The sequence below is a fragment of the Diplodia seriata genome (genome assembly GCF_021436955.1).
Source record: "Diplodia seriata strain FDS-637 chromosome Unknown scaffold_5, whole genome shotgun sequence".
NCBI classification, from domain to species: domain Eukaryota; kingdom Fungi; phylum Ascomycota; class Dothideomycetes; order Botryosphaeriales; family Botryosphaeriaceae; genus Diplodia; species Diplodia seriata.
Window position 1 is genome coordinate 2,325,020 of NW_027117312.1, and position 25,372 is coordinate 2,350,391.

General features: G+C 58.1%; 8 protein-coding genes across 8 annotated transcripts; 5 read left to right on the forward strand and 3 right to left on the reverse strand.

Annotated features, from left to right (window-relative positions):
• Window positions 1-1,155: 1,155 nt before the first annotated feature.
• Window positions 1,156-1,704, reverse strand: img2 (mitochondrial 54S ribosomal protein mL49; the record flags this gene model as incomplete). The annotated part of the gene is made up of 3 exons (XM_066777140.1): window positions 1,156-1,206; window positions 1,262-1,539; window positions 1,593-1,704. 3 exons carry the CDS (start codon window positions 1,702-1,704, stop codon window positions 1,156-1,158), a joined length of 441 nt encoding a protein of 146 aa, XP_066632982.1.
• A 292-nt stretch (window positions 1,705-1,996) lies between these two features.
• On the forward strand, window positions 1,997-3,343 carry INT6 (eukaryotic translation initiation factor 3 subunit E; the record flags this gene model as incomplete). The annotated part of the gene is made up of 2 exons (XM_066777141.1): window positions 1,997-3,078; window positions 3,130-3,343. The coding sequence occupies 2 exons, from the start codon at window positions 1,997-1,999 to the stop codon at window positions 3,341-3,343; spliced, it is 1,296 nt and encodes a 431-aa protein (XP_066632983.1).
• A 659-nt stretch (window positions 3,344-4,002) lies between these two features.
• Window positions 4,003-5,219, forward strand: SLS55_005698 (uncharacterized protein; the record flags this gene model as incomplete). Its single annotated transcript, XM_066777142.1, has 6 exons — window positions 4,003-4,071; window positions 4,206-4,307; window positions 4,376-4,550; window positions 4,610-4,840; window positions 4,927-5,021; window positions 5,103-5,219. The coding sequence occupies 6 exons, from the start codon at window positions 4,003-4,005 to the stop codon at window positions 5,217-5,219; spliced, it is 789 nt and encodes a 262-aa protein (XP_066632984.1).
• Window positions 5,220-6,428: 1,209 nt separating this feature from the next.
• SLS55_005699 (uncharacterized protein) lies at window positions 6,429-7,559 on the forward strand (the record flags this gene model as incomplete). The annotated part of the gene is made up of 2 exons (XM_066777143.1): window positions 6,429-7,372; window positions 7,430-7,559. The coding sequence occupies 2 exons, from the start codon at window positions 6,429-6,431 to the stop codon at window positions 7,557-7,559; spliced, it is 1,074 nt and encodes a 357-aa protein (XP_066632985.1).
• A 5,455-nt stretch (window positions 7,560-13,014) lies between these two features.
• Window positions 13,015-15,027, reverse strand: SLS55_005700 (uncharacterized protein; the record flags this gene model as incomplete). The annotated part of the gene is made up of 1 exon (XM_066777144.1): window positions 13,015-15,027. One exon carries the CDS (start codon window positions 15,025-15,027, stop codon window positions 13,015-13,017), a length of 2,013 nt encoding a protein of 670 aa, XP_066632986.1.
• Window positions 15,028-15,475: 448 nt separating this feature from the next.
• RPS20 (40S ribosomal protein uS10) lies at window positions 15,476-15,877 on the forward strand (the record flags this gene model as incomplete). The annotated part of the gene is made up of 2 exons (XM_066777145.1): window positions 15,476-15,738; window positions 15,793-15,877. The coding sequence occupies 2 exons, from the start codon at window positions 15,476-15,478 to the stop codon at window positions 15,875-15,877; spliced, it is 348 nt and encodes a 115-aa protein (XP_066632987.1).
• Window positions 15,878-22,195: 6,318 nt separating this feature from the next.
• Window positions 22,196-23,613, reverse strand: SLS55_005702 (uncharacterized protein; the record flags this gene model as incomplete). Its single annotated transcript, XM_066777146.1, has 3 exons — window positions 22,196-22,864; window positions 23,074-23,388; window positions 23,440-23,613. 3 exons carry the CDS (start codon window positions 23,611-23,613, stop codon window positions 22,196-22,198), a joined length of 1,158 nt encoding a protein of 385 aa, XP_066632988.1.
• Window positions 23,614-23,843: 230 nt separating this feature from the next.
• tgs1 (putative diacylglycerol O-acyltransferase tgs1) lies at window positions 23,844-25,173 on the forward strand (the record flags this gene model as incomplete). Its single annotated transcript, XM_066777147.1, has 5 exons — window positions 23,844-24,028; window positions 24,077-24,175; window positions 24,237-24,529; window positions 24,588-24,793; window positions 25,144-25,173. 5 exons carry the CDS (start codon window positions 23,844-23,846, stop codon window positions 25,171-25,173), a joined length of 813 nt encoding a protein of 270 aa, XP_066632989.1.
• Between the last annotated feature and the right edge of the window lie 199 nt (window positions 25,174-25,372).

Consider the following 25,372-nt stretch of genomic DNA (forward strand, 5'->3'; position numbering starts at 1 on the left):
CCAAGTACACGTCCAGCATATCGTCCAAGAAATCTATCCGTCTTCCGGAGCTGGAGGGCTTGGGGCCAACTTCCGGGACTGCCCCCTGGGCTTTGACTTGCACTCGCTTTCGGCCTTAGATCTTTACTTCACCTCCCCATGTCCATCGCTAGCAACTGCCACCACCTTCACCATGACAATACTCAGCAGGGACACTTTGCCAGCCCACTCCCTTCACAAGCAGATTGACACACTGGCCGTTCCGGTAAGGTAAAGGCGGTCTCGCAGCTGGCTCGCGGTCTTCAGTTCTGGTCAGTTGGCGTCAATCATCCTCAGCGAGAAGTTAATAAAGTCTTTGGAAATTGATTCTACAGTTCCATCTTCATGAGCGGCCACAATGCTTGCCACATCCTGGCCTCGATCGCCATGTTCTGATATCTAGACTTTCACCTTCCTGAGAATAAGACCGACTTGTACCGCGAGCGCCTTTACGATCTGTAAGAGGCATACGTGGGTTGAGAACACCAGGGCAAGTCGAAATTTACTATGCGCAAATGCATGAGGATGGAAGATACAGCCAATGAGGTTTGGTGAGCATGGGCAGCCACCCCAACACCCGAGCATTAATACGGTCTCGTAGCTCGACTTTGCAATAGTCTCGATGACCTGCGATGGTTTTGGTCAACAATTGTATGGGCAGACCTTTGACGGTCCCACTGATCTGGGTTGCTTTGAACTGCAGTCAGAGACAATCGAGAAGTTACATTGCGGCCTGCTGGTTTGTGTAATTTCGTCCGATACACAAGCGACAAACGTTAATTTACCATTGCCCTACCAAGAGGGGGAAACGTCAACGGTCGACTCGGTACTTCAGGTACCTGAAGGAAAGACCAGGGACACCGGCTAACGGCTATGGCGCAGCAACTTTGGCCTGGAAGATGAGCTAATGTGTTAGACGACGGAATCCAGGCTTCAGGGACGCTAAAGGTAGCTGAGCTCCAAGGTTCACCTGCCATAGCCACCACCTGAGCATCCCAAAAGACTGTACAAATCATTCCCATAATAGCCCCCATTTTTTTTTCACACCATACTAAGGACTCCAGACCTCGTGAGAACGGCGGCTCGCCAGGATTATCCCACGTAAAGTTACAAAATAACAGACAACGGTCGTTGAGTTCAGAATTGCTTTGATTTGAGGAACTCGACGATTTTCATGTAATGGTCGCCCTGTAGGAAGTAGGTAATGAGCGCACGCATTGCTGAGAAAGGGGAGCAGCCATACCTTCGCAATGATATGCCCGGTGGTCGGGTTAATGGTGATATCATGTTCCGGGATATCCAAGTATGCCCGGAGCTCGCTTTGAAGCGCTTTCACATCTCCGCTAATCTTGCGTAATTTGGTCTCTTTGCGGTTACCTCCGCGCTTTTGAGCGTTGTAGACGGGCAGGTTGTTCGACGGAGTGCGCTGGACGAAATACGGCAGAATGGGCGGACGGACTTGCCCGACGGCCGGGGCGTTGGCATCGACAGGCGCCGTGGTGGAGGCAGTGGTGATCTCAGCTACGCGCTCAGTAAGCATGGCAGGCTGCGCAAGGGTCGAGAAGGCCGCGTACCTTCCTGCCTGAGGTGGGCGCATTGTGAGAAGCGGTGGATTTGGAGGATCGCCGCGGGCCTGGAGGTTGCGATTGGGCGGATCAGAGAGAGGACGGGCCGTGCGGAAGCCATGGCGCGTGCAAGTGGGAGCCGCGGGACTGTTGCAGAAGGGCGGGGCGGAGACTGGAGGGCAAGTGCGGGATTGTCGAGGATTGGGGAGCTGGGGTGGTCGAGACAAAGGGTCGGCATCGGAGCTTGGCCCAAGCGAGGCGACACGGCGCGGAATTTTGACGACCTGCGCGCGCACCCCACCCCATCACCACCGCTCGCCCATCCCACCGCGTCCGCGCCCTCGCCTGCAATCCACGCGTTCGCAGCGCCCTCACATCCCGCTGCACTCTTGGTCGCCGCTCCCTCGCCCACCATGGCCGACGCCGATGTCGCTGAGCAGTATGACCTGCTCCCCAAGATGATCCCCAACCTGGATCGTCACCTGGTCTTCCCGCTGATCCAGTTCGTGGCCGGCCCGGAGGAGGAGCAGACCGAGCAGGATAAGAAGCTCAGGTACGAGCTGCTCAAGACCACCAACATGATCGACTACGTTGGCGGCCTGCACGCCGAGATCAATGGCCTCTCCCAGCCTGCCGACGAGTTCAACAAGAAGCGCGAGGACGTGCTGCAGAAGCGCGAGCAGTTTGAGGAGGACACGAGCAAGATCCTGGGTCTTCTGGAGGACGAGGCTGTCGTCAACAACCTGCGCAGCGACAAGACGGCCAACTTGAACTACCTGAAGGACAACCACGGCGTCACCAACGACATGGTCGACAAGCTCCTGGAGTTCGGCCAGTTCGTGTACAGCTGCGGCGACTACGAGCGTGCCTCCGAGCTGCTGTACCGCTTCCGCGTCCTCTCCACCGATGACAAGAAGGTTTCCGAGTGCACCTGGGGCAAGCTGGCCAGCAACATCCTCTCCACCGACTGGGAGGCCGCCATGGAGGAGGTCAACAAGGTCAAGGAGAGCATCGACACCAGGCTGTTCAACAGCCCGCTTTCCCAGCTGAACCACCGCACCTGGCTCATCCACTGGGCTCTCTTCCCCTTCTTCAACCACGAGCCCGCCCGTGACACTCTGACCGAACTTTTCTTCTCCCCCGCCTACATCAACACCATCCAGACCAGCTGCCCCTGGATCCTCCGCTACCTTGCCGCCGCCGTCATCACCAACCGCAGCCGCAGCAGGACCTCTAACCAGTACCAGAAGCAGCTGAAGGACCTGATCCGCATTGTCAAGCAAGAGGGCTACGAGTACAGCGACCCCGTGACCGACTTCGTCAGGGCGCTGTACATCGACTTCGACTTCGAGGAGGCACAGAAGAAGCTGGGCGAGGCCGAGGAGGTTCTGAGGAGAGACTTCTTCTTGGTTGCGACGGCCGACGCCTTCGTCGATGCTGCCAGGCATCTCATTTCCGAGTCTTACTGCAAGATCCACCAGAGGATAGACATCAAGTAAGGAGCTTGGCGTGGCACATGCAGGAATAAGAAGCTAACATGCGGTAGGGATCTCTCCACCCGTCTCGGCCTCAGCCAGGACGAGGGTGAGAAATGGATCGTCAACCTGATCCGCGACACGCGCGTGGATGCCAAGATCGACTACCAGGCGGGCACCGTGGTCATGAACCACCCGCCGCAGTCGGTGTACCAGCAGGTGATTGAGCGCACCAAGGGCGGCTTTTTCCGGACACAAGTCCTCAGCGCAGCAGTAGCAAAATGAGGGATGTTTCCTTGAGGTTTTGAGGATGGTCTTGCTTTTATTCGGCGTCCCGGCGCTCGAAAATTCTTGGGCTCGGCTTTGCATGGCATAAAACCCCGGGGGCTTGAGAAAAAGTGCGATGGCTTAGAGGAGCAGTGGATCACACGCTGGATCAGCGGAGTGTGGACCACGCGTGGCGTGGTGCTTTGGCTCACGCCAGGAGGCTGTCTGGAAGGGGTAGGAGTGATATTCGATGGAGCTCTCGTTGAGCGGGGGAGCGTTTGATGACCAGTTACACGTAGAGTAAGAGCGAAAAATGCGATGCCACCTACAAGCATGAAACGGGGCGTTTCCGGTCATTCGCGGGCACGTGGGGGGTGTGGATACGGGCGTGACACAACGAGCAGCAGGTGCGCGATGTCCGGGCCTCCCTGCCAGAAAGTAGTGTATATCGACATGCACCTCGGACCGGAGCATCAAAAACCCTGATGCGCTGGACCCCGGGCGGCGGCTGCATCTGAGGCCAACCATCCTACTCCGCCACGGGCCTTTAGCGAGACATACTAAGCGCGGTAGCGAAAGCGGAGCGAGCACGAGCAGCTTTTCCTTGCCCTGCATCTCCACGCGCTCTCACCCTCGCATCATCCCCGACAAGGCTGCGACACCCGCCCGCCCACACCATGCCTGACGAATCACGCAAGCGCAAGGCGTCCACCGACGACCACTCGCATGCCGGCAAGCGAAGCAGAGTTCGTCAATCCCGATGCCTTGGGCATATCGTCCGCGCGTTCCCGCCACCAACGCCGGCGCGGCATGAAGTGAGGCTGACCATTGGGCGCAGGCACAGGGCCGGAAGCAGTGGCGCGGGCTGCCCGCGAAACAGGGCGGCGGCAGCATCGAGCCCGGTGACTCGGGCATCTGGGCCACGTGCAATATGGGAAGAGAGGCAAAAGCCGTGGCTGAACTGAGAGACATGTTCGAAGAGGTGCGCAGCTACCCTCGGGGATCCTCTGTTGTGCCCTCAGCGCGCTCGAGGCTAATGCACGCCTCTAGCACGTTGAGAAGATGTATGGCGGTGGCGCAGGCCGCGACGACGACGCTGCGGGGGTCGACGCCTCGACGCAGGAGGACGCCGACGTTGAGGCTGAGATCGCCAAAGAGCTGGAGGATATCCGCAAGCCGGCAAAGGAACCTCCTTTCAGACACATCCGCGTGGACACGGACTGCAGTCAGTCTCGCCAAGCCATCTTGCTTTTTCCCCTCGGGCGCGGGCTGACGTGGGAGAAGTCATGTTTTTCAAGACAAAGGCGCCGATTGAGCCCGTCGAGTTTGTGCGGCGCATGTGCGAAGATGCCATGGCGAGCTCAGAGCGCAAGACGGGCCGCTTCATCAAGAGGCTGACGCCGATGACGCTGATGGGAAAGGCACATCAGAAAGGCCTGGAGGAAGTTGCCGCCCAGGTTCTGGCGCCGCACTTCCACGCGGAAGGTTCCGCTGGCAAGAAGGCGAGCATATCTGGTGCTTGACTTGCAGACGCGTGCTGACAGTGCCCGATTAGTTCGCAATAAGACCGAACATCCGCAACAACAAGGACTTGACGAGAGACCAGGTCATCAAGACGGTGGCTGGCGCCGTTGGGCCCGGGCACAGCGTGGACCTGAAGGACTACGACCTGCTGATTCTCGTGGATGTCTACAAGGTAAGCCTGCGTGCTTTTTTGGATCCATGTGGGCGGGGCTTGGCCTGCGACGGGAAGCGAAAACGCTGACGACATGCACAGGGACTCTGCGGGATGAGCGTGGTGGGCAAAGACTTTGAGCGACTCAAGAGATACAATCTCTCGGAAATATACGAGCCATCACCGAAAGAACAGCCGAATCGAGCAGCGCTCGCCTAGGCGGGCAGCACGTCAGCGGCAAGCGAGCGGTAGAGATGCATGAAGGCTTGGAGACCCAGGTCTGGCGATTGGGCGGGTCTGTATCAGAGTGCAGCGGAGGGCGGCGGGGCATCGGTTTTAGATGTGATTTGGGCGGAGCGGCAGGCAGTAGGCTTGGGGGTGGCGCACGGCGCAGGCAGACGACCGGGCGGGCTGGCGGGCTGGAGGAGGCGGAGACGAAGGGTGGAGATTGGGATAGCAAATCAGCTCTCATAAGCACGCGGCGACGGTGGTGGTGGTGGGAAGTGGTGGAGGAGCAGGCGGAGGACCCGGGGCAGCGGCATGACAAGCCATCCACGCGAGGTTCCGGGGCGGCGGGCTTGCGACTCGCTTTCTGGAACACGGGAGGCGCGGTGGGCGATGCGACACGGCAATGCCATGTCGCGGCGCTGCACGACATTGGGCGGAGGAGGAGTGGTGGCTGTCGACTAGGCGCGCGGCCGGTCGCTTCCTGACGCCTCGGGAGCTGGCATGGGTTGGTGCTGCTCCTGGCAGTGGCAGGGCTGATGAGCCCGGGCTCGCGAGCATCAGACGCGCAGGCGCAGGGGCCAGCAGCAGAGGCCTTGGGCCCGCCAGCCCGGCCGCCGTATGCCGCATCCGGCAGTCTCTGACGAGCCGTAGACTACGCTCTCCACCAACCGCTCCCTCCCCGCCAACACGGCCAGCATCGCAAGCGCCCCTGCTCGTCCCGCGCGTGCCCCCCGCCAAGCCGTGCTGCTAGGTCGACTGCCGGACGCCCTCCACTCGGCCGCCGCTCCGCTTGCTATTGCGCCGCCCATGCTCGACCACCATGGCCATCTGCGCCGGATGGCGCCTCATGCTCGCTTGCTCCCGGCCTGCCTCGGTCCGACTGCCGCGCCCGCCCTCAAGTACAGTCCAAGTCTCATCGTTATTTCGTCGACAGATGCTCAGAAGCTGCTTCGGAGCCACAGTCAGATTCGGCAACCCTCCCCAAGACCCAACGCCTACCACGCCACCTGAGACCTGCTCCATCGCGATCCGCGTTCTGTTTCAGCGCTGTCGCCTCCTTATTCTCTCTGTTCTGTTTCCTTCCCTCTTTGCTTTATTTTTATTCTTCTATCTTTTAATGAGAGCTGCCTGCTTATGGGCCCCGCTGCCATCATGCATCTGCCGCCGCTCGACTTCCAGTCTTCCCTCCCGCTCGTTACAATGAGCCGTCACTCCTTCCATCCCGGCGTTAGCGGCCTCAGTCCTGCTGCTATTGTCCAGCCCACGTCTAGCCGTCCCCAGTCGCCCGCCCCGGACGTGCCTGGCATCCAGAAGTTGCTCCGCGATCACTTCCGCTCCTCCCGCACATCTCTCCAGCAGATTGAGCGGATGCAAGCCGATCTGCACCGTCTTTACCTGCTCCACCTCACAGACGGCTCCAGGCTGGTGTTGAAGTGCCCTCCGACCGCTAGCACACGCCTGCTCCGCTCTGAGCACTTATCACTCGTCACTGAAGCCCACATCCTCGAATTGCTCGCCAACTCCAGCCCTCGTGGGCATGTCCCCATCCCTAGTCTTCTCTGTGCCGATACCAGCCCCGATGCGGAGCCTCTCGGGTGCAGCTACGTGCTCCGCACCCACGTTCACGGCATTTCCCTGGCACACATCCGACCGCACCTCAACGGCCCTGACCTCGCTCATCTCGACCATGCTCTTGGAAGCCATCTAAAGGGTCTGGCATCTCTGGCAGCACCAGCCTTCGGCCCAGCCTTGGCGGTAGCTGCTGGAAGAGGCAGCGGATCCTGGCGAGAAGCTTTCCTTCTGCTCCTTGAAGCTGTGCTGCGGGATGCAGAGGATATGCTCATCGCACTGCCCTACGATTTCATCCGCTCCCTTGTTCAAGCACAGCAAGCAGCGTTGGACGAGGTGCGGACACCGGTGCTGGTGGCCATGGATGCTGGAAGAGCCGGTAACGTACTGGTGGACGAGAGGAGACGATGCGTCAGTGGCTTGGTCGGCTGGGGCAACAGCGTCTGGGGAGACGCGCTCCTGGCGGGCGTGTGCTGGGGTTACTCGGCGGACCAGATGAACGAAAGCAACAGGACGTTCTGGGGAGGGTTTGGTGGCTGTGACGGGTCAGAAGCGGAGGTCATCAGGATGAATATGTAAGTCTTCCGCGCCAGCTCAGAAAAGGACAAGGTCGCTAACACACGGTCGTATAGCTATGCGGTTTATAAAGAAGTGGTTTCCGTTGTCACTCAGTACTACCGGCCGGCTCAGCTGGACCACGAAGAGCTGGAGGCTAGGAGAGCGCTCACCCGCGCCCTGAATGACTTGCGGGACACCGTGTAGACGTTGGTGCAGCTGCTGGCATCAACTCCGCCAGAAGCGTACCTCCACTCTCCAAACCTATCACCGAAGCCACCAGGCTGTTATTTCCATCCACCTATCGGTTCGGGAAAGCAGCCCAGCTTACTCTTTCTCAGGAGGAAGGTAGTCAGATGGTCAAGTGCGATAGACGGGGCGTCGTGGACGAGCGCGGCTGCTACCGGGCGTTTCGCGCGGAAGAGCAAGGAAAAGGAAGAAACGCCGCACCACTCATGTGACGGGATACAAGACATCTGGATGCCTGCGGAGGCATCGGCCGGGCCAATGCCCGGGGGGCGAGTCGGAGCTCCCATCAACGCCATGGAATCCTTCTTGCCCGGTGCGATTGACCAGGGGGATCTGGTGGCTCGGGTGGATGGAAGGACATCATGTCGGCCCTTCCGCCTCTTTTCACATGGGCTTTGATTTTAGTTTCATTTTCTTCATGACGTGACGGTCGATGTCAAGACTTATTTCTGGGTTGCTTTTCATCTGGGAGCTTATTGCATGAAACGAGCACAGCGGCATGTGTCATTTTACTAGCATAGCACTGGAGTTCAGGATTTCGGACCATTTCACCTATTGCGGAAGAATTCTTAGTATAGTCGAAGTAGAGAGCGAGACGCGCCGGCGCGTGTGGGGTTTGGTGGGTTTCGCATTGAGCGGAACACGACGAATTGTACAGTCATACCTATCGATCATGGCTCTCTCGCAGAGAAGGGCCGCCGCACGTCACGAGCTGATGCTAACTGCTAACTGCATGAACTGTTGCGTCGAGCCCGGCGCTGACTCCGTTTAGACGAATGTCACGGGCGCATAGAAGACCGGCGGCAGCGCTAAGCAAGGATGCGGCTTCAGAACGGCGGAGTCCATGTCAGTCACAAAGCTGAATGGGCATGGTGGAGTACAGCAGGTGAGAGAGCGACTCGGGTGAAGGAGATTAGAGAAGAGGGCCGCGTAAGGCAGAGAGGCTGTGCAACGAAGACAGTAACAGTGATGTGCGATTCGGAGCACCATGCCGTCTTATTCGTCGTGTATCAGCACACGCAGTAGCTACTTTGCTGCTGTTGTAGAGGGGGAGCCACCGGGCACTAGCTGTGCAGTACCGCCACGCGAAGACTGGTTGCGGCTCGCTGGGCATCGTCATCCGATGGCTTTCACGATCAAGCACTCCATGGAGGCCCGCGACGGTAGCTGATCGTTTTTTCCTTTTTTCTGTTCCTTTGTCGTCGGTGCAAGCTAGCGCATTGCGTGTGCAGCTTTTCCCTCGGCTGCATCTAACATCCGAGCGATCTGCATTCTATCGTTGATGTAGCTAGGTTGATGGTTGTCAGACGGGGTGGGCGCCGGCAGACCAAGGGCGAGGGCCGTTGATCGACATGGCCCCCTCCGAAGCAAGACCTCACGTCGAGAGGTCGGCTTCTTTGGGTGCGAAGCTTCTCGCTGCTCGGAAATCACGGCCAGTTTTGGGTTGCGGATGGGTGCTTGCATAAGCTTTTTGGGTTGCACGCCGATCACTCGCGTCTATGCCTACATGGTTTTGGGCGAGGCTGCGAGGCTTTTGAACGACAATGCTCATTTGCGAGCTGTTGCTGATCCTTCGCTTCGCGCGTGAAGAATGGATTCGGCATCGAACGGTTGTGGTGCGGTTTGCGGGAGCAACGTCGCTGATGACACCGGAAGGCGGGCCATTTGCAGGGCGAGCGGTGGTGATCCGTGATGAAGATCTCCCATTGCATTTCCGCAACACCCAGCCAGCCCTCCTTCTGAGCAGAATCAACGCAGCAGAGTGGCAGTGAGCGGAGATGACACTCATCTCTGCAGTTTCGCCCATTGACCGCACGGCGAACGTGGCCGGCAGAGCAGCAGCCAAGGCGCAGGGTGTCGCGGGGATGGCGCGTGGACGAGCGGTCTGAAGCTGTGGTGGTGGATGTCATGCTGAGGGTTGGAGCTGCATCTGCAAACGCTCCGTTGCCGCCCCCTCGCCTAGCGCTGGCAGGGGTAAGCGAGAGGCGCGCCTTCTAGAACAAGCAGTCGCGCCTGCTCAACCTCAGCAGCTCACTTCCTCCTTCGCGCCTCTCCTGCATGCTGCCTTCTCAGCGTCTGCACCCGTCCGCTGGCTCGCCAAGTGGGAACGGGCGAACAGGTGCTGCCGGAGGGTTGCTTCTTGCAGTAACACATCCGCATCTACACTCGAACTCACAGACATCGGGCCCCGCTTTCTGCGGCCTCGTGGCTCCCGCCGCCGGGCTCTGATCTTAACGTTCATCACCCGTGGGTCTCGGCACCGAATACGTCCTGGCCTCGCCTGCGTCCCGTCCATCGCAGACACAGCCCATCTTCGACTCCCCTCTCGCTACGCTTTGCCCGATGCGGCGATGGCTGCGGGTAAGCTTAACGTGCGGGTGTTGGCTCAGCCTGATGCACTACTGCCGAACCTTACCGTTCCTCGACACCCCGGTCACCTCTCTACGTGCGACATCTTCGACCATGATGATTGCAATCACGATGCCCCCGGCGTTGCCTCGAGGCCCCAATGCCAATTCCAGCCTGCTCTTCCGGCGCGCTAACGGCGCACTTCTCACGCTGAAACCGTTGTCAGAGATTTCCTGCCTTCCGGCAGCACCGGCAGTTCCACATTGCAAGGCTCCTATTCTCCAATAGCCCTCTAGCTCGCCTGCCACTTCTTTGCTCCGTTGGCTTGGCTGCCAGCCGATGTAACGTGATTGCATTGTTTTGGAAACATCGGCACTCGTGAAGCGACGACAGTCGCAGTAGTGTGGGCTTGACAGCGGGGCCTGCCGCGCGTTTGGCGATGCGTCCATGCGAGCACAGCCGGCAAGACGCATACACCTGCTGTCTTGACCGGTCTGGCCCTTTGGTTGTGTATGCCCTTCGCTTCCGCAGGCGAGCCGCGGAGTCGCTACTGTACAGCCTTTGCGCCCAGCTATCCTTCTCGTGCTCCGGTCCGACCTAGTGTCATTCTCGACTGCTGAGTGGCTGCTTGTTCGCTTCGAGCCTCGCTTTGCAAGCGAACGTGCATACCAGGGCGGGTTTGCCTAAACGGCGGCCTGAAAGAAAATAGCCCCATGACGTCGTCCAAACAGGCTTTGTCCTGCAGCTGATGTTTCCCAGTTGAACGAGGGCAGACAAGCAGAAAATGCACGGCGCAACAGGTGCACAGAGGGATAAGCAAAGATAAATTAAAACGACGATAGGGTCCGGCAAATCCTCTCAAGAAGCGGCACGTCAAGCGTCGCACCCCGGAAAGCCTTCTTAAGACGATGATCTTATTGGCCCTGGTGGTGCTAAAAGCCAGTCTCGACCACGCATGGGTCCTGCCACGCAGTGCAGAGAGCGTAGCGTGGAGAGGGGAGTCGAAGCATGTCAGGGCCGGAGTTGCGATGGTTTTGATCTTTTTCACCGCAAACCATCGGGGATGCACTATTATGTATAATGCAGTGATGCAGTGCCACGGGCGCTACTCTCGCGCCGGCATCCAGGCTTTCGGGCTTGTGAGTACGACAGGGCTGAGACAATTCTTCTCTTACAAAGACGCGAAAGATCATCAAACCCCCGGCCCCTTGGGCCCCTCTCCGAAACTCTACCAGACGAACTGCCCCTTTATTGCAAACATGCACCCGATCGATTGCCGGCAGTTGCAATCTAGTAGTCTGCTGTGCCAAGCATGCCCCCGGTCGGCGGCCGCTTCATCTTTGAACCTCCTCACCATGGATCATAGGTATGTGTGGTCTATCGGCAAAGATCCGCAACAGGGGTCCGAGGTTGGGAAACGTCAAAGTAGCGAGCTAGTAGCTCTCGATATCGGGCTTCTCCATCGATACTCTCCCTTCCTTGGTTTACCTCTTTTGTTTGTCTTATTACTCTCTTTGTTCTGGCCTTGGGGACGGATTCGGCGCATGATGTGCAGATGCGTGCATAGTACTTGCGGCTACGTCCGGATGAGGCAAGGCGGTTGTCGACGGACCTACAGGTGTGTCTGTATGTCCGGCGCACCAACAATGCGCCTGCCACTACATGCATCGGCTCAGCCTGCGCCGTTGCAACGCGAGACGATGCGTCCCGCGACCGGTTCTTCCCGTTGCTTTGCCGACCGGCAGGATTGCGCGGCAATCGCCTGTTTGTGTGGTGCGTCGCTAGATCTTGGAGCGTACCCGCCGGGGTGGTTTGAGAGACGGCATGTACCTACGGCGGAGGCGCCCTTTTTTTTTTCTCTCCCTCTGTAGGCACGGATAGGCAGGGGGGAACGGGTTGTCGGTAGCGAGGGCGAAGGCAACATCGGTGCCGTTTGAAGGAAGTATCCGCGATCCGAAGGATGGACGCCAACGACTATAGTACGTCCGGAAGTCCGTCCCTACATCCACCATATGTATGCAGCCTACACGTTTGCAGGTACGATCTGTACGTTTGTAGAGCAGACCGAGTGTCCCGTTTCCGCGGCCGTGCATATGTGATGCGATGCGCTGCAACAGGCATCGTCGCTTGGGTTGGTTCCATGCAGGTACTGCGCACATATACTTGGTGCTTGTACAATCCGCTCTTCTGAAGTACGTCACTGCCCGCAGGAGAGTAGGCCTGTTACCTTACCAATCAGTATTCATAACGCAAAGTAGATAATCTAGATGTCGACCGCTGTCCTCTTACATCAACTATATTTCTTTAATGGTAGTGTGGGGCGTGTAGATTGCAGAGCACCAAGATCGAGAAAAGAATGTAAATGTAAAACGCAACTGTACCTGCAACTTGGTTTCGTATCACTGCCAGCCCATCGTATCGCCTCGCTCTCGCGTTTTCTATTAACACCATACAAACCCCTATACAGCACCCAGAAAATATGCAGCTCGATTCGGCTTCCTATGTGGGGAAGAACTAGGACCGCATTCCTCCGTCTTACGGGGCCGAAGGATTCGCCTGGGTTGCACTCGCCTACCATCGGATCGGTACAAGCATGTTGAGAAGGAGGAAAAGAAAGGACAGCCCACCGCAGTCGGCAAAAGCAATAGAAAGCAGACGAGCCCAATGCACATGCAGAGTATACGGCCTGCGACAACCCCGGCGGGGTGCCGGATGTGAACTCCAACTCAGCCCCAAATCCGAACGGCATGTCCCACCTCCCTCAAACTCCTACACCAGGATAAGTCACACGTACACGTACACATGCACGTATCATAGCGAGGGGAGAGAAACACCGCATGGTCGGCTGGATGGCTGCGAAGCCGGCCATGGTTTCGTATTGGCTGGTATTGCATATCCGGCCTCATTAGGCCCTCACGGCTCGGCACTGCATCCCCCCTCTTTCTTTATCCGCTCATGCAACTTCGCCTCCTGTAACGGCTTCCTCCGTCCTCGCATGTCACGTATTTTTCGCTACCACCACACCCTCTTCCTTTCCAGGCGTGCCGTGGGATGGCAGTTGGCCTTACCCCGGGAAGCCTGCCTTCGCCATCTTCTTGGCTCGTCCATCGCGGCGGTTGTGGTTCGCGCGTGACGACTTGTTGGCCTCCTTCCGCTGCCTGGCCACCTGTGTAGTCTTCTCGTCCGCCGGGCCTGCCGCCGCTCCTCCCCCACCAGCGTTTCCACCACCGCGTCCACGCCCTCTTCCCCGGGCGCCTCGGCCCCTCCCTCCTGCTCCTCCTCTGCTTCCACCACGCCCACCTCTACCGCCTCCATCTGTGTCTGTACCCGACTCTGCGGGCGAGTCCATCCACCGTGTCGTTGCCAGCTCGGTCTGCCTGCCATCGAATGTTGCGAACTTGGCCTCCAGTCGCCTGAGCTTCCGTGGGTCCCGCGCCAACATAATAGCCCAGCCCTCGATTGCCTCGTCCGTCATGCCTGTCTCGCTGCGTAGCGCCTGCCGTGAACTGCTGCGGCGCGTCGCCGGGTCGCGGCCAAAGGCGTCCTTGGACACGGTGTACGCGCGGAAGAGGGCTTCTTCAGTACGGTCGTCCCTAAGCTCTGCTGACTCATCGTTGCCCGGGACAGTCGAGTCGATCGTACCGCCGACGTCTTCAACGTCGTACGTGTCGTCACGCTCGTCGTCGTCGAGGTCGAAGGTCGCAAGTGCGGAGAGGATGGCGGCCTTATTGGGGGCGAACGTCTTGTCTGAGAGGATGTTGTCGGCTGTGAGGGATTCGTTCTTGCGACCAATGTGCAACCTGGAGGCGTCAACGGTAAGCTGGTCGAGCTCGTCGTTGTCGTAGATATTGCGCCTTGTCGGGGGAGGTGTGGGACGAGGTAGGAGGTGAGGGGCAACGTCAACCGGCTTCTGCTGCGACGGCGTCGGTAACTGCGCTGTCCGGTCTGCGCTCTTGAGATGCGGGGGAAGGGATTCGTCGAGTAGATGAGCAGTGACCTGCTCCACGTCCTCGTCATATTCGTCAAGGCATCTGACGATGAAGCCGGAGCCAAGGTCCGGAAAGAGGTCTTGTAACTGCGTGACAAGGCTCATGCGATGTACATGGACCTCGCCGAATGCGCCGTGACCATACTCATCCCGTGTTGCTCTTGCCTTGCCCTTGTCAACCTTGCGACGGACAAGCTTCTTCGGTCTTTCCAGGCCGGACTGGCGGAATGAAATTAATGATTGGGCCAGGTTCTTGACTCTGGCGCCCTCGTCGCTGGTTCCACTCTCCTTGATTCGAGTCACTATTGGTGTGTTGGTGACAAGATCGGATAGTAGCGAGGACTGGCCGGATTTTTGCTGGCTTTCCGCATTCGACTTAAGACTGTAGAGAGTATCGGAAAGGAGAGAGAATTTTGGCTTCTCGCCTTTGGTAAGGGCAAGTATACCCAACGATGTGACCGTGATTATTTTTGGTCTAAACGATGGCGGCGCTTTTGAGTAAGCGTTGCACAGGGAGTCGAGGAAGTCCGAGCCAGCTATGAAGAAAATGGCGATATCTGGAGAGGAATGGAGCAGCGGAACGAGGTCTCTGAGAGGCTCTTCGGCTGCGTCGGGCTGATTTGAATCTAGGGTCTTGGTCAGAGATGCCTTGAGCTTTTGCAAGCTCGGCTCGACCTTTTCGCCTTGTCTCTTCCATAGGCTATCCAGCAATTCCTTCAAACGCTCACTGCGCACGAAAACGTGGCCGAGATCGGCAAGGAAATTCCATTGGAGGAGGGTTGGCGGGATTCGATCAACCGAGAGAAGTCTATGCGAGAGTAGGAAGCACTGTTTGCGCAAGTCGAGTGCTTTTTCGGACTGGAAATAACTGTCATTGGTTCCAAATCGGGCAGCCTCGTGGAAGTAAGAGGTCAGAAATCGGACCAGGCTACCCTCGTCTGAAGCAGCCGAGAGAAATTCCTTGGGTGGGAGATAAAGGTAAGCGTTTGAAAGGGTGGTCCAGGCGTCCAGAAATGCGGACCATTCGGCGGGCACGATGCCTTGACGCACAGAGGCAGGCGGAAACGCAGCGAGAGGCGGAAGAGTCATTCTGAACATCCGCAGGAGTGGCGGTCTGCGGGAGGGAAATCCGAGATTGGCGCGGTTGAAGGGAGGAGGAGAGCCAGAGGAGTCGGGTCCACGGGGCGAAGAGTGTTTATATGCGTGGGTGGGTGTTTGCGGGGGGCATGTGCTCGCGGCTGAAGATGGATGACCGCATGGGTGGGCGGTTGGACAGCAGGATGCTAATCCACAACGGGTTACCGCGCCAAGATTTTCCCGACGACCGCACACAGCAAAAAAGCGGGCTCAACACCACGCTTCCTTCTCCAGCACACCGCGACAATCTGCTGCTGCCAGTCATCACGTAACCGCGAGAACCCCTCCGAGTCTTGACTGGAAACCCCCCCTCACAGTACGTCGCCGCTGCCGCCTGCCTGCAATCTCCTCGCCTCCTTCCGAACCGCCCGCTAAATCTGTCGCGCAGCAAATCACCAACATGTCTTACAACAAGGAGAAGGACTTCGGCGACGGCCCCAAGATCCACAAGATCCGCATCACCCTCACCTCCCGCAAGGTTCAGTCTCTCGAGAAGGTCTGCCAGGAGCTCATCGACCGCGCCAAGAACAAGGACCTCCGCGTCAAGGGCCCCGTCCGTCTCCCCACCAAGAACCTCAAGGTCACCACCCGCAAGACCCCTTGCGGTGAGGGTTCCAAGACCTGGGACACCTACGAGATGCGCATCCACAAGCGCCTCATTGAGTGAGCATCCCGTCCCGCTTCTGCCCCCGTGAATATCGCTGACATGCTCCGCAGCCTCAACGCCCCCACCGAGGTCGTCAAGCAGATCATCATCAACATCGAGGCCGGTGTTGAGGTTGAGGTCACCATTGCTGCTTAAATATACCCTTGCGGCGGCATGGAAAAACAAGACATTGGACACGTCATGTAGATACCAAATTTCATGACTAGTCTACTGCGAACCTAATTTCTCCTGCAACGTGACTGTCTCCGGGCAACTTACCTGATCCACCATTCTCGCCCATGTAATAGTACAACATTTCCGCAACCCAGTTACGACCATCCAGCCCCGCCGTCTATGGCCTAATGAGGTAACGTATGTATGCCACAGCCGGCGCAGGAAGGGTGTGGTCCTTGAGGGTTTAGAGGAAGGCGCACGATAGGCAAGACGTTGGTGCAAATCAAAAGAAGCAGGCGCGCATAACTCTCCCACAAGCTGCGCGCGCATGTCATATTTCCTTGGGAGGAGACTGACAAAGGAAATGGGCCCATATTTGCGCGGGCAGTCGAATCAAATATCTGGACGCGGTTGCCTGCATTCAAGACATAGGTCCGGTCAAGGGAATCAGCTACCCACGAAGGCAGAGTGTCGCGTCCTCGGTGGAACTTAGGGCTAAATCTTCTCTCACCTGCTATAGGTGCGGACCTACGACAAGCCATCGTCGACAATATGTGGAGGAGGGCCGCCTTTCAGAGGCCCTCAACAGCCTCAAACTTTCTGCACATTCAGTTTCTAGCTAAGACACGTAAAGGCTACTAAAAATTAGCCGCTTCGGCTGATAGAGACCGCCCATTATGGTCGGCGGCCTGGTTGAGCATTCAGAGCCGCCAACTGCTTGGGCCTGACTGATCAAGCTGCGTCACCACCAAGACCGACCGAGACCGCCCGCCATCGTTACCGAGCATCGAATTTCTCGTGCAGCTTGTTCCAGCCCTCAACACCGCCATCACCACAGCGGAGCACCGTCGCTTGTCCAGCACTCATAACCATCATCATCGCCGCCGAACACTGTCGACTGTTCAACCAACCATCGTCACCATCATCATCGCCACCGAGCACCGCCCGTTGGCCACCTCTTGGAGAGGATGTTGTCGTGTTGGGTGCGTTGGGGAAGCCGCGCCTGCTTCTTTCGTTTCGCACTGACGTATTGCCCATCGCGCGTTCCTTCATCTCGCCAGCCTTGCAACATCGCAAGTCGCGCGTCTCCGCCGCAAGCTCGCGATGGCTTTCCCCGGGGCTGGTGCGAGCCTATGACAAGCCATTATCGGCAATTGGGAAGGGGACAGCCGACTCTCAAAGGAAGCTCTCAATGGTCTAACAGTTTCCGCATGTATGCCTTCCGGCCAAGAGGAGATAGCACGTCCGCAATGTATGAGAGGGGTTCTGCAACGTTGCCAATATTTCATAAGTCAGTTCCCCTCAACCTTTTCCCTTTTCCTTACATTGAACATAGGTCTTCGGCGAGCCATAAATACTTCTCCAACGGCCACATCGATCGCCGAATACAACTCGATGGACCCGGCTATACTCCGTATTGTTGTCTAAATCATAGTGCGGATGAAATTATTCGTAAGCCCTTCCATATCTTGGTACACTGTCATTTCCAGCGATGAACCCAGTCTGAGCTGGCTATTCCAAGGAAGAGGCAAGAGTTACAGGAGCGCGGTGTCGGAAAAACAAACCAAAGTCTTTACAAAGTGGGTTTCAATTCAGAATGTAACCAGCTCCATTCCCACTCGGGTATCTTATGCCCACAGCTAACATCCAGATAAACGCCAGAACCATCCCAATCTTTACGCCTGGCTAAATTCCACCGCCATAATCACAACATGCCATTAACAGATAAACCTTCGTCCGCACGCACCTTCACGTCTGCACCAGGCCGCAGGCGTGCCACCTTGGTCGGTATCCCCCCTTCTTCCAAAGAATGCTGCAATTCTGCCACATCCATCCGTCTGACCTTCAACTTTATCACGCTAAGCCCACGGTTATCCTTTTCTTCATCATGCGCGCCAACCCAGCACTTGGCCATCAATTGACGCGCAATATCACTACCGCCCAATGCACCGGTTGCTATGTTCCCGCCCAAATACCATGGGTTATCGACACGGTCGAAAGAATGCAGCAACGCTGTCAGCGGTAGCGCGGATTGTTGAATTAAATGCGTGGAAGCATAGGGCTCGATTACCGAGTAAGAGACACCGTGGGGAGAATAGAGAAGCGACAGAGTGCGTTCACGGTCCAGGGGCGTGACGGAGCTCGGTGTCAAAGGGCGTGGGCTGTATGGCGCGGGGAATGGAAGTGGGTTGGAGATCTTTAGACTAGCCATACTGCTTGTTCGACCCAACGCGGGAGAAGGGGAGGGAGAGAGCGGCGGGGTAGGCGGCAATTCGATGTAGGCGGTCCGTGTAGGGCTTAGGGCGCTGGTGGGTGCGCGATAGGTGATTCCGATGGCGTTGTGCAAGCCGCTGATGTCGCGCTTCGGACACATTAGAGCGACGGTCACTTCTCCCGGAAGGCCGGAGGATGAGAATGAGGGGATTTCCAGACGGAAGATACGGCTGTCATCGGTGGCCGAGAAGGGCTCCAGGGCGTGTACGCTTCCCCTGGGAAAGTGGTTCCACCTGCGAATCTTCTTGGCTGCGGCGGGAGCAGCAAGGATGATGGATCCAGAGTTCGGGGGAAGCTGCTTGAGCGTTTCTTCGTGACAGTGGTCTGGCTTGTCCTGAGAGATGAGGACCATGCCGGGCTCTGGCAGCTCGGCCAGAGAGGAGACGCATGACTGGGTCTTGTGCTGAGAAACGGAGAACTTGGAGCTGAGGATCTGGGCGGGGCCCTGCAGCCAGGGATCTACGAGGATGGTGAAGGAACCAGGAAGCTGGGCAGCGGAGACGCCGCGCGGAGCAAGCGAGGGCGAGAAGGTAACTAGAAACGAAGTGTCGGCGTTGAGAGCCTTGACGGTGAGCATGATGGTGCTATGCGGGCCGCTGGCGGATCGCTCTCGCGGACACGCTCGCCAGATGGCGGGGGATCGGTAGTGAATGGAAATAGAAACATGAGGTCGCGGGCAGCGGGTCCTATAAGGAGAAAGGAGTGTTCCCGGTTTCGAGATTCAACGGGGGCTGGTGGCAGGTTTACGCGGGCAGGCAGGCTGCCGGCAAGGTGTGGAGCATGCAGGCGGCCGTCATTTGGCAGCGCATGGCGTCCCTGGATGTAAGAAGAGATTCAATACGGCCGTCTCATATCGACGGGGGGCTCTGATTGGAGCGCAGGGCAGAAAAGACGTGCACGGCACCGTTTCGGACGGTTGTCACGTTGATAGGCGAAGCGAGTAGAGCAAGTCCAGACGGGCTGAGGCGGCGCCTTCGGCTGTCAGCGGTTTGAACACGGGCCGCTCTCGTCGTGCACGCCAGCTCGTCCGCCAAAGCCCAGCGGCAGGCGACGACTAGGGGCCGGAGGTAGCAGGTGTAGACATGCGGCGGACGTTGGTGCGCGGGCTGGGCGGGCGTGCGGAGGGCAGGACGGGAGTCGAAGTCGAAGCCATGCGGAGCGAGGCGCAGCCAGGCCGACGCAAGTGTTCCACCCCAATCTGCGGTCGAAAGAAACATGGCGGCGCAGAGGTCCCCGGCTGGTGCATTGGGCTCCAGTGCCGGCAAATGCACGTCCAGTCGCGCAGCTGCCGGCCCAGCGCACTCAGCCGCATGTGCTGGGTGCCCTCGGCTCTGCTGGCGGGGTAGCAGCAGGCGGGCGGGCAGTTGGCGCTCCAACGATGGCAAGACGAAGGTGCATTGAAGTTGGGCCAGCCGTGCCATAGCTCCTACCTAGGTAGAGCTGGCCAGAATCCCCATCACCGCATCGCAAGACATCGCAAAGGAGCAAGCAAGCGCAGGTGCACCACGGACTTTTTACCTAGTCTCTGACTTTTCATCGGACTGGCCAATGATAGGCGCCTGAAGGGATGAAAAGCCGGCAACGACCGATCGCCCAAGCTGCGCGCCCGGTCTCAGTGTGCCCGACACAGCTGCTCCCCGCACCGACGCTGAAAACCTAGCTCGCCTGCCTCTGCCTCGAAGCTCCTCCGCGGCCTGCCTCGTCGGCTCTGCCCGCCACGCCCTCACTGCGCCTAGCTGCGCGTGCTTGCTCTCCGTCTCCCGACACACAGCTGCTCCTCGAGCTCCCCAATTCCCGCCCTCGCCCGCCCTCCTCGGCCTGCATGCGCTGTCATGCCACCCCCTCGCAACTTGACCAACTCCTTCTCCGTCTCTGACAGCACCAACGAGGTTGTCTGCCCACTGCGCAACCAGGATGGCTCCAGCTGTCGCAAGCGCTGCATTGGCGTGAGTCTCCCGCAGCTCCCTTCGCCCGCCGCTCCAAGTAACATGGCCCTCCGTCTCGCAGGAGAAGCGCTACCGCTCCATGCAGGAGCATATCCGCCGCGCCCACCCTGAGCACTACATCTCGAAGCTGCCGGCGACGGAGGAGAGCTTCGCGCTGATGGTCAACACCCCACCGCACGAGCGCCCCCCTCCGCCGCCGCCGCCGAACCAAGGCCCTCCCACACACTCTGCTGGTGCGTTTGCCGCCCACGACAGGCACGCTTGGGCTCAGGGTCTGACGGCTCCAGGCTATGCGCACGATGCCGCCGCCTACTACCACGATGACTCCACTCCGAGGTCATCGGACGAGATGCGCCGAGGCTCGCTGCTGCCCGCCGCCAGTGCGGCTGCTGCCCTGGCCCAGCTGCACAATCACCGGCCTGAATACGACTGGGACTCGGAGCAGGTAGGCCTCAAACAACACCGTCCTTTCCAGACGTGTTTCTGCCCCTTGCCATGGCCTGCAAATGCTTGCCATTCCCTGGCTGGGCAGCGCAACGATGAGCGAAGGGCCAACCACTGCAGCGCTGTTGCAAGCACTTGGATTTAGCCTTCAAAGTACTGACCTTTCTTTCTCAGGACGTTGTATCAGACCCGGAGTCCAAAAGCAGGCAAAAGGCCCGCTTTGCGGTTGATCCGCAGTTGATGGGCGAGGGCGATTTCTCCTTTGGCAACACTTCGACTCCACGCGAGCTGCTTCCCTCTTCCCTGGCTCGCTCTCCGCCTGGACGTTCGTCCACCCTGCCCCCTGTTCCCCGCCCGAACAAATCGCGGCCGCGTAAGAGCTCAATCACGCAGAATGCGCGGAGGCCGAGGCACGAAAGAAATAGGTCCAAGGAGCTTCAACGGCGCATGAGCCATGATAGAAAGGCCTTTTCGGTCGAGCCCCAGAGCACGGGGACTAATGTGTATGGAAAGCGGTGGGAGGATCTGATTGATGCAGCAGCTTCGGCCACAGAGGAGGATAGCCGGGATTTGACTCCTGTAAGTGCACGCTCTGACCGCCACTGATTTGCCTGGTCTGCACTGCTCACTGCAATTAGATTCCTCAATCCCCACACCACTTGAACCGAGCTTCGCTGCCGCCATATGTCACGTCTCAGTTCCATTCTTACCATGCTTCGCCGCTCCAAAACACCTTGACGCCCCCGCCACCGGACCAGCCCGGCATGGAGCCTTTCCCTTCTGTTGAGTCTTCGATTGAGTCGAATCAATCCGGCCACAACTTCCACATTTCTTCCCAAGGACTCTCGGACTCGTCGCCTACTTACGGCCAGCACGTGCATATTTACTGCGCCGCATGCCGACGGTTGTCTCTTCTCCGCGCGAGCTATGCTTGTACTGAATGCATCTGCGGACTTTGCCAAGATTGTGTCGATGTCCTATCCAGCGAACAGAACCGCGGACGTGGACGCTGTCCAAAGTGCGGTACGATCGGCGGGAAGTTCAAACCATTCCAGCTGGACATTAGGTGAGCTTCGTTCTCCATATGGTAGGTCTCCCTGACTGCCGCTTTGATTTTCTTCTGTCTCTTATGATACACTTCACGGAACCTGGTGATTTTCTTTATGGCCCAATGGCCGGCATGGGTATACCCTAGAGTCTGGAGCGGTAAAATGTCTGGAAAGGCGTTCGTTGACTTATGTGGAGGGTTTAATTGCTACATGCATGGAAATTCCTTCTCCTTTTTGCTTTAGTTCTTCTGCATAGATCGGTGGGCATTGTTGGCGTTGTGGTTTGAAACTTCTTTAGGTGGAGATAGACCGGGGGTTCTTCCCAGACTATGCGACTAGGGAAGCGCATACACTTTTCGTTCAAGCAAAGGGGTACATCAGCAGCCACAGTGCGCGTACACTCCTTCTGCATTCAACAAATATCAGTCATTCCAGATTTGTTCCGTGTTCCATTCTTCCGTGAGAAAGAGGGGGGAATTGCAATCCGACTCTGGTTCCCGCGCTCTTTTTCAAAGAATCAATCTTGGTATGAATTCTGCGCGTCACGACACATGGTCTGATTCTTTTGCAGTGTACCGCATATCCTTCTACCCTGATGTTTCTCCTGCTGGAGGTGGGCTGGTTGCGGCCGAAGCCGGACCATCTCGCGGCGGACCACCCATTGGCGGACCTCCCTTCGGCGGACCTCCAGCTTTCGGTGGTGGCGGCGGCGGCACGCTCCCACCCCTGCTTCCCCCGCCTCCGTAATCCAACTCTTTGCTCTTCTCTTCGCCTTCCTTGAAGTAGTCGTCGATGCCGCCGGCCGCCACTGCATGGTGTGCACGAACCTTGCGCGTCCGGCCGCTGTGCGTTGCAGCTGCAACAACAGAATGTTGCTGGCCAGGGCCGGGGGACGCACTGCTTTTTGGCGGAGGTGGGGTGTGCATGTTTGCGGGCACGAAGAAGGAGGCTGGTGACGCTGAGGCGGGCGGGGGTGGCACGCTGCTGCCCCCGACAAAGCCAGGGCTGGCAAAGTCGGTAGGTGCGGTAGCGGCGTCGGCGGGAGCGTTGGTCGTGTAGGCGGTGTCGAAGAGAGTCTCACCGGGACCGGATGGCGGTTCCTCGAGAGGAGCGGGCACCCGGTGCAGCGCGCCGAAGCCGAGGACGCAGCCGAGAAGGCCTTGGCCGCCCCAGTTGCGGGAGGGGGTGATGGTGATGGGGCGGGTGACATTGTATTCGTGGTTGTAGACGAAGAGGCGAAGAGGGCGGTTGACGTACTGGTGGATACGGGTTAGTGTTGTTTTTGTTGTTGTTGAGGATGGCCGGGGGCGGAATAGGAAATGAGCGATTTGAAGGCGTGGTTGATGGTACAATTGCAAGGACAGATTGAGCGATTGTAGCCACATGCGGCAAAGAGACACCAATGAGGGAGCAGATTCAGAAAGAAGTGGAGTGGGGGGGTTGATTTGGGAGTATATTGACTTACATCCTCAACCAACTCTCCAAGCCCAGACTCTCCTCTTACGAGACCTTCGGGGCTACCGATGACATAATCGCCATAGGGCAAGAGACCGGCGAGATCGGCCGGCGAGTTGGGCTGCACATCGAGAATGTGCCACACATCCTCGGTGCTCGAGAGTGGGCTCCACTGCAGGGAGATGCCGAGCGTCGGGCTCTCAGATGGAATGGGAACGTAGAGCTCGCGGATGCGCTGGCCCTTTGCGCTCCACACGCCTAGGCTGATGGTGTGGCCGGCGCAGTTGCGGACTTCTGTTGCGAAAAGCGTCGGGTCGGGATTGTCCTAGGCAGCATGTCAGCGCCTGGAGTGGAGGGATGCAGACGCGATGCATACTATTGTGCGGCCGTTAATGCCAATGATGAAGTCGAACCAGGGCTCTATGGACAGCTCCTGGTTGGTGTTGCGCAGGATCTGGAAGCCATAGGCGCCCTTGGTGGCCTGGTCGCGCTCCTGAGGCTCGGCGTCGAGACGCGAGATGAAGCGGTTTAGGGCTCCGAACATGCTCATGGCTGCTTGCGATTGGGTTGGTCGTGTGGAGGGCGGGCTCCACGTGCGAGAGATCTGTCGTCGTGTTCAGACGCAGCACCCAGCCCTGCCCGGGGCCCCTGCCCGCAGCCTGGCAGGTGGCCATAGCTTCCATCGCTGGTCTCACAGCATTTAGTTCTGCGCGCCACCCGTGCCTCCGTCTTCGAACATCAAACTCGGCCCCGACAGCGCGCAGCCCCCAAACCTGCACCATGTCTGGAGGCGTCGGCGCCTTCCTGAAGGCGTTCGAGTTGGAGACGCCCGAACAGCGGGCCGCCGCCGCATCTGCTGCCGAGAAGGCCACAAGCGGTACTAGCACCACACAGACCCTGGACCTCGAAAAGCAGCGCATACACCACTACGACGACGTGAGCCAGGTGCCTGCAAACATCCAGAAGTGAGCTTGGCGCAAGGTTGCCCTACGCTCGTGCTAACCGGCTTGCAGGTACTGGTACCAACGCCACGATATCTGGTACAGATACGATGAAGACGTTTGGATGACAGACGATGCATGGTTCGGCGTCACACCCGAGCCCGTCGCATGGTAAGAGATCCTGCTCCGTTGACTTCCTATCCACGGTCCAAAAAAGTAAACATCCTGGTAGGGCAATCGCAGAGCAGATCGCAAATGCTGTTCCAGCCAGCAAGACCACCATCATCGATGCTTTCGCCGGCGCTGGTGGCAATGCCATCGCATTTGCCAGAAGCAACCGCTGGGACAGGATTTTTGCCTTCGAGAAGGACCCGGACGTCCTCAAATGTGCCAAGCACAATGCTGAGGTGTACGGCGTTGCCAAGAAGATCTGGTGGGTCGAGGGCGACTGCTTCGAGATCATGAAGACTCGCTTCTCCTCTTTCGATGAGAGTGTCGTGGTCTTCGCGAGCCCTCCATGGGGTGGTAGGTGACGTCGAAACAAACCGGTGGCTACCGAAGTCTTTGCTAAATCCACATCCAGGTCCGACTTACCGTGGCGAAACTGTTTTCAACCTGAAGACTATGCAGCCCTACAACCTGAATGAATTATACAGGAGCTTCACTAAGATTACAAACGAAGTTGTCCTGTACCTCCCACGTACTTCTGACCTGAACCAGCTTGCAAAGTATGTGCCTGAAGGCCACAAGATCCAGGTCGCACACTACTGCATGTGGGGCGCCAGCAAGGTAAGACATTCCCGTTGACTTGAAGTTTTGGTCTAAAGGTTCGACAACAGGCTCTCTGTGCATTCTACGGTGGCTTTGGCACAATCCCGCAATTGAGCGCCGACTACAGCAACAACGCTTGACACGCCCCACGGCCTCGTTCTTGCAGGAGCTGTATATTCCACTTACAGCTGTACTTCGCTGCAGGTCGGAGACGTTTTTAAAATGATGATACCCATAATCATGATGGGCTTTCCACACGGCGGAAGCTGGAGAAAGCGGTAACTAGACTTTTCCGGACGAGCAGCATCCCGGATATTAAATTGTTGGTGCAAAGGCAAAGGTGGACTTGATTGCATTGGTGGCACTAGACAAGGCAGGGAATCAACAAGAAGATATAAACATATATGCTACAGCAGTGGTCATACCTAGCGATAGAAAGTTCAAGTGCATGGGCCGAAAACCATGTGAATACTCTACGATCAGTCACGTGAGGACGCCAGAAGGACATCCCAGGTATGGCGGAGCGGAGGCGCGGGACGGGGGAGCATCGGGGCCTCCTTGGCGTGCCTGCAGCACGTCGCACGGACCAGGCGCTCG